Genomic DNA, 12,470 nt, shown 5'->3' with positions numbered 1-12,470 from the left:
TTTACTTGGACTCCACTAATGGACAGAAGAAATCTTTTACAAGGGTAGGACCCTCGTCTCTCAATGTACAGCATGCAAAAAGATTTTGTTACAAGTTTAAATTACTTTTTTCTTGTTCATTAAAAGGACACAGAGTCTTTCATCTAAAATACCTCAGACTGAGATGCGAGCAACAGCAAATACTGAACAAATACTGAAGAAAGCATTAAATGAGGTTGTAACAATTACTTAGAAAAAACATGTGAAACAGTACTGAAGGATGTTCAGGAAAAAAAACAGAAAAAACTGGTGGCTGCCTTGCAAACAGAAAAGCTGGAAAAATCCAAATAAACTAAGAAAATATAAGTGTGTGCCTTGACACGAGATGTGTGGCATCTGGCCCTGGAAAAAATAGGCTTAAATAATGGTCTGAAAATGGATAAAAATACCAAAAAAAATTCCAACCACATTTAAAAAATTAAAATAAAAAATAACAGGTGCATTCTTTACTTCAGTGATAGTTGCCCTGTTAAGACTGGACATATATACTCCAGTAGCCAGATCTACTGTTGGAGTAAAGGATTTTTAACAAGGCTAGGTAAAGCACTAAGGAATACCCATATGGAAAGATACTGACAAGTGGATGCAACAATGGCATAAAGCCTGTTAAAATCTATAAATTGAAACTAAAACTGAAAAATGCATGATCAGGTTGGTGGTGAGAAAGGGGATGTCCCGTCTGCAATAAACATTTTTACCTGCCTATTCACTGCCCAGCTTTAAAACACTTTGAGGGAGAATAAGATTTACCTTTTACACTTAAATCAAACTAGTTTGTAAAATGGGGCATGAACTGACAGAGCTGATGTGACGTGCAGCTCAATAACTGAGCGGTGGCGAGAATCAATCCATTAATTAACATAGATTACCGAACTGTCCCAATGCTACAGCATGTACTTCCAGAGCTATTTAATTGGGTTGTGAAGTGTTAGATAATCTACTATTATAAACTGCTGACAGATCAAAGGACAAAATACAGCAGAAAAATATTTAAGCAGTAGAGAATAATAAAGGCAGCTCTAAACCAAAAGTGAAGACTCAATTTAATCTTTTAGCAGTTGACAAAGCGGAACCCAAGCTATGTATAATCTCTATAGATCACCAGAAATCTTTACAATAGATGTAAAAACCTCATACCTCAACAGCTGCTCCCGGACATCCCCCTGAAGCTGCCAGGTCAATTGGCTGTGGATGGAGCCACAATAGCTGTGGCGAACCAACTTGTTAATAGCTGACCTTATCATATTTATCTGGGGGAACATAAGCAGAGTTGAAACCAAAGGAATATTTCAAACTTAAAAGCTCAAGAATCATCTCTTCAACCAACCAAACCTTTACAAGATCTTCAGTGGTTATGGGGACATCAAAAGCTAGTTCAATGTCATGTTCCGGCCATACTGCAAGATTTTTGTAATGCCAACCCAGACCACAGAGGGCGCCTGTGTACTCCCTTCTGGTGTCATCAACTCTATAAAAAATAATACTTAAAATTACAATTAGTCACATTTCTGAAAACAGATAGTAATCACAGATATAAGGCGTGCTTGTACTGATGATATTTTAAGAAGGCTTTCTTTAATGCCAGTATTTTGACATTCTGGGATAGCATTATTCTTCAAATGTTTCATTGCCACTGCATAAACACATATTAAAGCAACAACACTGGCATGTTTACCTTTCTCCACTGGGAAGTTTGCTTTTTGGAGCTGTCAAATCCCGTCCTCAAGGACCAGGAGTTCCACATTTTTAGTATTTCTCTAACAGACAGCAATACCTGTAGTATGATATAGTCCTACTATTCACGTGAAAATCCTGGCCTACTGGCAGCCCTTGAGGCCTGGTATAATTGATGCAAATTGCTGTAAAGCTGATAACCATTCTACATGCTTGCCTCATCATGGTGCCTAGGATGCATCTTTAGAATTGTCAGGATGGAGAGTGGCAGAAGATTGGCCTTTCCTGGGAGGAAGGCTAAATATATATCTCTGTCAACCTTCAACTGACCTCTGCAGACCCTCCTTGTGTCCTAGGCCCAGACTGTATAATAGGCATCTGCGTTTACCAAAGTTTGGATTATACCTGCCTCCAAGGGCTAAGCCTCCCCGATTTCATTCAATTGTCAAATGTTTCATCTTCCAAAGTTTGGAGAGGTCCATGAACATGAACATTTCTAACCTATGTCCAGCTACTTTTTAGAAAATAGGTTTGCTATGGATTCCTTCTTGGCACATGATGCATGTAGCAATGCAGGGTATGCTGTGCCTATGTTATGGTTTAGGCAAAGTGTGCTAGAACATGGCAGTGCTCATACTAACCTAATTACTATGTATGTGAAGGTAAGATAATAAACAAAATATCTGTTAACTGACTTGCAGGGTGCATGTATATAAACAATGAGCAAACCTGACAACATATCCACCAGAAACAAACCTGAATTACGTGAAATACTCAGTGACTGCAGAAAGATGATTTAAACTTGTGAAAAATCAGCAGGGTTCAAAGAATCTGGCATGTCTTGTGCCCACTAATATACTTAAGAAGCCTACATCTTTCTGCTTGGTCTCAGTATAAAAAAAAATCTAGTGCACAAGTGACCACTAATCTTTGGTTCTCCTAGAATAAACAAGAAGAAGCAACCTCTGATTTGTCACTAGGCAACTGTCACCAGTATTTCAACAATTACTTACCCAGCATAGTGGTGACTAAATCTTACTGATATAAAAATTACTGGCTCTCTATTTAGTCATGAGAAGGATCTATTGCTGGCAGTCTCTGTGTGTTTGTGCATTGGGCCTTGAAGAAAGCTGCATCTTACTTTGCAAGCATCATCTCATAATTCTAAAGCTTACCACATACACTCAATTCTGTATACTAAACACATGACAAAATATGTGAATAATCTGCCAAAACCGACACCGCTAATTCTGCCAACAATAATTTTAACATCCATACCTATTGATTTTAAAAAGCTGCTCAGGACACTGCTTGTCCCAACCCACAGTTTAGTTTACCTAGAAGACCGATGGTCTCAAATTGTACCCAGTCGCTCCTGGCTGTAACACTGAAGTGATCTGAGTGAATGTAAAACAACCGACTATATAGTGAAGTGTTCTTGATAAGCAGCTGCTGAGCTAAAAGTCATATATAGAAACTTTATTGTGGTTACAGTTATTAAAGGGTTTGCAGTGATTTAACAGGACCGGTAAAGTGCAATCACTGTGTGACATGGCATGTATAAGTAAATACCCCAACATGTTTGTCTCTGCATACATTTTTCTTTTTATACAAGTCATAGAAACTTTATTTTTAAACAAATGAATAAAAAAATTTGGTCTTGGTTTATAACTGTGGGAAGACCACAAGTGTCAAGGGTAGCAGTGAAACACAGAATAGAACATGCCGATATTTTACCTTAGTTCAATCACAGGGCTGAATAACATTGTAATAAGTGCTGGCAGTCCTGGAATGGACGGAAGTAAAGACGTTTCTCGCAGCATTAGCAAAGAGCCTGTATAAGATGAAAAACACAATGACTGGCTGCAAGTGAAGGTTCTGATGAAAGAAGCCATTGCTCTAATGACACATACTAGCTTGTTGCAGTTTTGTCCAAATATACAGAGTTTCAACTACTAAGGACTATTTTATAACTGGAAATGAAAAATGTTTACCTTCAGAGGTATTTTGAATATCTAAACCAATAAACAAAAATGTAATAACTGCAGCTCACCAGTTCTTAGATGTAGAGGCTGCATTTTTTTTAAATTTTCAGGATTTTTTGGTGACAATGTTTCACATCTTTCAGCATCACTTTGCTTTGTTTTAGTTCATGACATTTTGTCACACTGCATCTCAGAACCACAAAGAATATCAGTGCCATAAAACTCTGACTGGAGATGCCCCTTTGATCAACGTCTGAATGGTAAAATATACGCAGAGCCATTAGCCCACCCTATCTGATCAGTACTGCCCAGGGAATAAAATGCCTCCATCTCCTAGCTCATTCCTCCCTTTATAGATCTTCACGTATCAGCTTACTTGAATTATATTGTTCTATACTGTCCAACACCAAATGCAATCCGATCAAAACAACTTCATTATAAACCACATGGTCAGATAACAAGCTGGGGAGAGTTGTAGACAAGCCATTATGGTTCAGCTGTGGCATACTAAAATGCATTATTTTGTATAATGTATAGTGAGCAGTCTGGTAGGACATTGCAAGACCAGATTAGCAAATGTGCAGTTTCATACCAGTTGCATTTACAGACAGGGAAGCTGCAATAAACATTCTCTGATGAACTTCTTCTGGAGCATCATTAACCATTACCGAGTTGATACTGTCTTTCTCGATCCAAACAGACCTGAAAATGAAGATTAGGAGCGTTAAAAACGTTATTAACGTTTCAACAAATCTTTAAGACAAACTGTCAGGAGCAATAACAAACTAGCCATAGGGATAAAGCAGGAGGCAAAGCATCAATTTAATGCATGTCTTTCCCAAACTTAAACTTAAAATTTATTCGTTAAAAAATAACAGTATTTCTTCGTTAAAAAATAAAAGTATTTCTTCGTTAAAAAATACTGCTGACAATTCCAACAAAGACCTTTGTGATGGTGTCTTACTTTTTTTAGCACAATTTAGAGCTGGAAGTGAGTGCAGCAGCAATCTTACTTACAAAGTAAGATCATGGCCAATGCAAATTATATACAGCACTTGTTCATTCATCTATCAGTTTTCTGTCATGAAAGATCCTTGCCATTGACAAGAATCTAATGTGTGTACATCGCCTAAGAGGCTCACAACTTTGATACCATGAAAAAGAGTGTTTCTTAACCAGTTTCTCTTCCAGAAGTTGTTAGGGATTTCTTAAACAAATAGAGCAATTTGAGCCTCTCAGGTCAGTTTAGATGACACCAATGATCTTTTTGCATATCTGTAAGTGTGACATTCTTCCCACTGAACACCACACTGTTGTACTATGAGCTGTGGATATTGTAATTATTGTGAGGGTTTCCTTAAGATCTGAAAGGAATTACAAAAGTTCCCCCAATTTAAAAAGCTTGAGAAACACTTCTGTAGAGTAATCATTAGTAACGGTTGTTGTATTTGTCTACTAGTTAGTTGTATTTTATGATCCGTGTTACCAAAAAGCCTTTGTTTTCAGGAATCAACTAAACTACAGTATTAAATTAAGAGACGTAAGCACAAGTAGGGTATAAACAATATTTACAGAACATACCCTATATCACAAATAATCAGCTGAAGGAATATCATTACGGAAAAAATAAACAAAGAAATCTTTAATTTAATTAAATTTTTGCTGTATTCATTACCTGAACTTGGAAACTCGTATTAAACTGTGAAGAAGAATTTCATAGGGATGGTATGGTCCGTAGATGATTGCCTACAGATAAACAACACACAAAAAGATACAAGAAAAAAAATCTAACAGTTTCATTATCTACACAAAGAAATAAAAAAAAAAGAGAGGTGTTATCTACAAGAAGGGGGGAGTAAAGGTAAGCCTCACCTATTGTAATCAAGCACAAATGGTAAAGTAGATGTAAAAATCAAAGTGAAAATCTGCTATATGATACGCCAAAAATGTTAGTTGTGCATAAACAGCATTTATCTGCCTTTAATTCCCCTCAGAATACTAGCAGTGCACATCCTAGCATGCAACTGTGCCTGAGTTTTATGGTGCCTTTAGTGACACTTTATATCTGATTGCTGGTCCTGTGAGTAAAGGATCTAGACAAATGGCTGACCATGACCAAATCCGATAATTGTCTACATGTACAATATATCTACATATACAATGTCTATATATAAAATGTCTATAGAAACCCTATAATTTTATTGACACATACCTAATGTTGTCATAATGCTAGGTTACCAGTATACTAAAAATAAAATAACTGGAAGGTTACAATGCCTAATTGAATGTAAATTTGTGTTTTTATTTAAGTAAAAAGAAGGGTTATAACCTTTGTCAGCTGGAGAACCAAGATGAGGCCAATACACAGCTTAAGTAAAATTCTTAAAAACGCTTCCCCTCATAACTAAAGCAACCCACAGGACTACCTGACCCACAATATAAAGGAAGGCTCGACTGAGATCTGCTAATCTGTGAGACGACACAGTAAAGCTGGAGGTTAGAAACCGAAGAAGAGGTAAGAAGGTAAACTCCAGTTTGTGGCCCCTGGAAACTTCCCACACCTATCATTATCCTGGCACACAAAGGCAGTCCTATGACTGTGGTAACAAAGATCATACCTTGTTATTTGGATGTCCAAACTGCTTATTCTGATAGTTTTCCAGCAGCATGTCTAGGCGTTCCTTCTCTTTCTCCTTAAAAGCATATGTATATTTCATCTCACCTTTGTTGCTCGCTGCAAAATATTCTTTAAGCACCTCATTGCTTTGCTGGAAGACAATGAACGTGTAAAGCAGCAATATGGTCCTATCAATATCTTTTAAATAGACCAATTTATAAGCTGTAAATGTAAACTTTCCCAAACCCAATTTCAGTTTACCTGTCAGACTTGAAGATGTCCTATTGTAAAATGGACGTTTCACCCTTCCTCTTCATAAAACAAGTGTAATCACAGCCCAGAGTTAAACAACAGTTCACAAATAAAGGGTGTTTTTTTTACTAGTACCTCAATGTACTTTTTAGTGTTCAACCAGTGTTACCAGGTACACTCAGACACCACAACTGCCTGCACCTCAGAACTGGAACATTTTAGGCAAGGTTGTATTTGCATTAGGATATAAAAAATAAGATATTTAGAACAAGTTGCTTTTGACAAGCCAAATTAGAAGCTTTGATTTCACAGATTTTGCCGTCAAAAGTCCTGACAAACCTTCCAGTAACTGTAATACATCTGGATAACACAGATGAGTCCCAATTTTCAGAAGTACACAAAAGATAAACCTATATATGAGTTTTCATAATTACACAAAACAGTCCAACTGATTATTGGAGTAAGAAAATGTTGGATATTTTTATATGATTAGTTTTTACAATATCCTCACTTAATCATCCTCCTTTAGAAAAAATGTACTCATGCAAAATTATTCAGGGAAAATCCATTTTAGTAAAGCAAATGTAGAGCGCAGATGTCTTGCCAGAGTAATTTTAGTAATGCCACAGGAATATTCCTTCCGCTTCATAGTTGCCAATCTGTCCATAATAAAAATACAAATATCTGGAATATGTACCAGAATGTAAAAATGTCAGCTTCTAATGGTAAAAACTATGTTCTAGGCAACCTCAACAAACCAGATTTATTCATTCTGTGCACTCTGTTATAGGTTAATTTAAGCAGAATGGAAACACAAAAGTATGCATTATTGCCCTTCCACGAAATATTTCAACTTACTAGTATGTAGTTTGTGTTTGATCAGGTGCACGCAATATATATAAATTTATTCTGGGGGGCCACTGCTTATAAAACTATCATGTAGTTTAAAGGTATAGGAAGCAGAATTAAAGCCTCTGCTCCCAGCACCTGCTCTGCCTCCTCTACAAATTGTTTGAAAAACATTCAAGATATTGGGAGAGTGACTGGGAAGTAATCACTAGGTAAAATAACAAGAGGGAAAGATGAAAGAGTGAGAGACTGTCTGGATATAAAAAAAAAATCTTACAAACTTCAGGATGAAAGGAGACAACTGCAGGTAACAAACAACCTGTTGCCTCAGGATCCCAGGAACAGATATGTTCATACATTTTCCCCTGCCACGAAAAATATTGGCATGAGATGGTGGCTTATCGAGGAAAAGTGCAGCTTTGCACATGGAGGAATCTTGCAAACGCATGTGGCATTTGATATCTTTGACTAAGGAATTTACATCCTCTATGGAAGCCAAGGGTTTTAAAACTGTACATCAACATGCCACAGACATTGAAACACACATGGCTCAAACCTTAAGAATTGTACAAATGGCAGGGCATTAGTGTGTAATGCTGAATGCAGCAGAAGGCTATTCTGGGTGGAGATTAGTGTGAGCGCAGTGTGTGCAGAAACCTGCTTAAAGCCAGGCTAAAAGAGGAGGAGAATCTCCTGAGGTCACAATCTACTCAAACCAAGTAAATAAAGCCTTTCATATCTGATGACAGATATTGTGGGAAATGGATGCCTTGTGCACCATAGGAATCAGAAATGCCCCTATCGCTTTAAACCTGGACTTTAATATCAGGATAACAGGTTGTGACCAGTGTTTTTTTTTTTTTCTATGTAACCTACACATGTAAACTCCTAAAAGCAGTAAAGCTGTTATAACAAAAGAAGGCAGTTACATTTATGCCATTGTGCAATATTTGAACAACTGTTTTTTAAAGCTATATTTTTAATAAAACACAAATTAATTTTAATGCAGGCAAATGATAAAGTCTATATTTTGGGGGTTATATTAGAAATGCACAGCTGCAAAATGGAGACAAAATATGATGCTCAAGTATCTATATGGAAGGAAGGATCTGGCTAGTTATAATAAAAGAACGTGTGTATTTGAGACGGGAGTCGAAGCCTTGGACCAGGTAGCTCAGGCACAGCAAGGCTTTGCCAAGCTAGTGAGCTAGAAAAGCCAAGGAGGTATCCCCAAGTTAGGTCAGTGGGACTAGTAGCTCTGAATAAAACACGCAAGAGTCAGGAGGTTATAATAGACTGTTGTGTCACTGATCTCCCTGCAAGGGACAAATACAAGATGAATATTTTCTGTTCATGTTTTGGACTGAACAAAAGAGAGCAGAACTCCATTAAATCCTAATTAAAGCAGGGGATAAATCTATGCAGTGTTCTCCCCAGTCCCTTATAGCCAGGTGCACCACCAACCAAGCTGTTTTTAGGTGGTAACTGAAGTTGGGTCACTACACAGGGGCCTACACACGCCAACAGCTTCTTCCCACCCAGCTTAAAAAAATAGGAGAATACAGCTATGCAATGAAAGTTAATAACTCTCAGGAACATTTTACAGACATAGATGTAATGGTTATTTCACAAAACAAATACTAGTACTGAGGAGATATAGAGGTGATTTAAAGCTCTCACTTCTAAGTCTTGACACGAATGTAAAAATAACAAGCTCATAAAAAAGACATACTTTTGATTCAACCAACTCCTCTGCAGGCTCAGCGTATCCATCTTCAATAAGTAGCTCTCTTATGCCAATCTCTTCAAGATTTTCAAAGTAGCGATAGACATCAACATGCAGAATGCTATGTACAATAGAGAACACTTTCACCACAAGAGCAGCTCCATTAACTAAATAGTTAAATTTCTGGCTGGCTTCACGACTCCATTGTTCTCCATAGATCATTGACTTTGCAGATGGGCGCATCTTACAGATCTTGAATTCCAGGGCCTGGATTATATAAAAAAAAAAGGGTTCACATAACTCCAATGACAGACACAATATATTTCTGCCAAATAAGTAATAGTAGATAAACCCAAAAGATATTTTTGTCACTATTAAGCTGTATCAAATGGACATTTTTTGATTCTTGTTTTTACATTTCTTCCATCCTTAACATTGTACTTAATTTCCTGCATCCTCTCTGCATTTGCACACAATTTCTGGTAAATTGCTTCCCAACAGTGGATCATGCCTGCATCATCTAGGTTCAAACAAACATTTATATTCTCCAACAGAAGCCCATGATAGAGCAGAACTGCTATCGAGTGGGAGAGTGTTACCACCGTTTACCAGAAGTGGCTCAACAAAAGCCTTCCTGACATGATTACCATGTATTGATAAAGGGTCTTCCCTTTTACATAAACATTGCTTACCCTTAAAAGGTAAACATTTTAGTTTAGTCTGTTTTAAGAATTTTCAAAACAAATTACATCAATTTTCTAAAAAGTCACCTTCCTTTGTGATGCATTTTCCCAGCATTGTACCAACTTTTTAATGCAATGCCAAAAAACTTTTTTTTTTTTGTTAGCATGGCCACTGATGCCCTGCTGCTTTCAGATCATCATCATATGAAAATCTTCCCTCAAAGCTCCTTTCAGTGGTCCAAACAGGTGGAAATTAGACTGGGAAAGGCTAAATCCAGAGTATATATTGGGTGCTCAATAACCTCCCACTTTATATCCCACTTTATCCAGCACTTTTCGGAAACCACTCGGCCTACGACGTGTTCCCACCCAGCTTCAAAAAACTTCTGAGGAGAATACTGGAGAGAATGAAGATTCGTGTTTTTAAAAATCAAGGAATTCAGGAGTCTCTCTCTTTCTATTTATAAATACATCAAGTATTCTGACCTGAAATGGAAGTTGCAGAAGATGGCTGGGAATTTCCCTCAAAAGGCGCAGTTCAACTTTTGACTGATTACCATAGTCCACAAAAAACACCTGAGGAAAGCAATGAGGAAAAAAGTGGACATCACCTAAAATTCACAAAAGTTGTAAACATAATAATAGCTTGGCACACTGTTCGTAAAAATTATTCTTGATCAAGATTAAACAAAAAGATAAATATAGATATTTTTTATATAAAACAAAAAGCTATATAGTTGTTCTATACAGACGCATGAACAGTGGTAATTGTGGGTCCTTTTCACAGTTTTTCATATATAGCGACTTTTGGGTTCAAACTTCAACCCTCAGGTCATCCCAAAGTGGGCAGATTACTTCTTTGTTATCAGATCCAACAACACTAACACACTTGACCCAAATGAGTGTGTAAATGCAATATTGCTTGTTTTAATTTGTCACATTGAAGGACATTCTGTGTTACCAATGCACTGTGGTTTCCTTATTTTTGTGAGCGCTGACAATTCTTTTTTCCTCTTAATGACGCCTCATAGTATAATCAAGGTGGGAAAGGAAAACATGGACACAGACATATCTGAAAAAAGGCTCTATGACCAGTTTCTATCAACACCTTAAAAGAAAAAAGGATTATGGGAAAAGGTCCTGCTGGTTTAAAAGGTGACTTGTATATGGCACCTCAGGCTTGTAGCTTCAAGATCCAGATTATTGAAGCTCTAATCAAGGATGCACTTTCAGAAAGAGTATTTAGCACTGACTGGCAAGCCGTATTGTTTATCAAGGTCTTTTGTTGGGTTTTACAATCAGCATTAGGACTATGTTTTCCCAACCACACTACACTGGGGAAAGGAAATCAATTAATGGAAAAACACAGGACTGGCATTGTAGACCTCATTATGACAATACTAGCATCCTGGCTTCTGTGCTAACATTAACACTGGGTAAATGGACTGGTATAGGTATGCAGATCACAAAACAGAGAAACAAATTTACAAAGTGCTTCACATACTTGTTTGAGATACAAGGACAAATATAAAACACACATACAATTTGCTAAAAACACACATTTTACTTTTCTAATAAATAACATAGAAACTGAATATAGGTTTGTCTGTCTGAACATACCACTGCTTCTTTTCCCGTTATGTACAATATCTGGGCTCTGTAGTATTCTGGACTGTCAAAATTTTTAAATGGTGCCAAGCAAATTTGATCTGGGTGAGGACGAGTAGACAGAGGTATCAGCTCCTGGTGGTTAATATCTGCAGCAAGGCCTCCAAGCAAAATGGAACTTCGCTTATCTATACGGTAACCCCAGAAATGACCAACTTCAACCACCTAGACAGAGTACAATTGAAATCTATTTGGAAAACCAAATATGTTCCTGTACACAAAAAGACTGTAGTAATATATTAAAAGCAGAGGTGTAACCAAAATAGCAACAGAGAGAAAAAGTTATTAGGATATTTTGTATTTTCCTGGAGACCATTGAGGAACATAGGAAGTATTCACCTTTAGGTTAAATTGACGACTTCTTGAAGATTTTAAATTAGCAAACAAAAAAGCAGACCATGCCAGCATAATCCTACCCACTAACAAGTGTGCAGGAGAAGCATTGTGTCCCTCAAAAGATTTTACAGTGCGTACAGTAATCCTATTTTTTTTTACCCCCGTCTATTAAGGGACACAAGAAGTTTTTACCTTCTGGAGGCCAAAAAGCAGACCAACAAAGAAATGAGCAACACAGGCCCAGATGAGAACAGAATACAGGATTGTCTGTACCCCCAAAGAGCTGCCTGAAGGACCTGGCATGTGAAGTTGGATAAGGTCACATCTTATGGTAGAACAAAGAACATGAGAACAGAAAAGCACATAATATTGTTAATAAATAAAATTATATATAAATATATATATATATATATAAATATATATATATATATATATATATAAATATATATAAATATATATATATAATATATATATATATATTTTATGAAATATATAGCGTCATCTGTGAAACCCAGTGCCTGAAGGTTACTTTCAGGGTATGCTCCCAATGTCCAGTCAGATTTAAACTAGGCACTTCAAAAGCTTAGCCAAGGACAACCACATCTGTACAAATCTGTAAGTGCAATATAAGAGTAAAATTA

The 12,470-nt window shown here is 36.8% G+C and overlaps 1 protein-coding gene across 1 annotated transcript in view; it reads right to left on the bottom strand.

Moving 5' to 3' along the window:
* The window catches only part of TDRD9 (tudor domain containing 9), a 76,885-nt gene that overhangs the window by 4,652 nt on the left and 59,763 nt on the right, over positions 1–12,470 (bottom strand). Inside the window, exons 26-34 of the mRNA XM_072427853.1 lie at positions 11,446–11,658; positions 10,312–10,401; positions 9,149–9,409; positions 6,317–6,466; positions 5,374–5,444; positions 4,291–4,400; positions 3,451–3,547; positions 1,372–1,507; positions 1,177–1,289 (exon numbers count right to left, since the gene is read on the bottom strand). Of these exons, the coding sequence (XP_072283954.1) occupies positions 1,177–1,289; positions 1,372–1,507; positions 3,451–3,547; positions 4,291–4,400; positions 5,374–5,444; positions 6,317–6,466; positions 9,149–9,409; positions 10,312–10,401; positions 11,446–11,658 (1,241 nt within the window). The remainder of the gene's footprint in view (positions 1–1,176; positions 1,290–1,371; positions 1,508–3,450; positions 3,548–4,290; positions 4,401–5,373; positions 5,445–6,316; positions 6,467–9,148; positions 9,410–10,311; positions 10,402–11,445; positions 11,659–12,470) is intronic.

This window comes from Pyxicephalus adspersus, chromosome 12 (genome assembly GCF_032062135.1).
Source record: "Pyxicephalus adspersus chromosome 12, UCB_Pads_2.0, whole genome shotgun sequence".
Lineage (NCBI taxonomy): Eukaryota > Metazoa > Chordata > Amphibia > Anura > Pyxicephalidae > Pyxicephalus > Pyxicephalus adspersus.
Note: the sequence above shows the minus strand (reverse complement) of the source record. Positions and strands in the feature narration are given on the sequence as shown.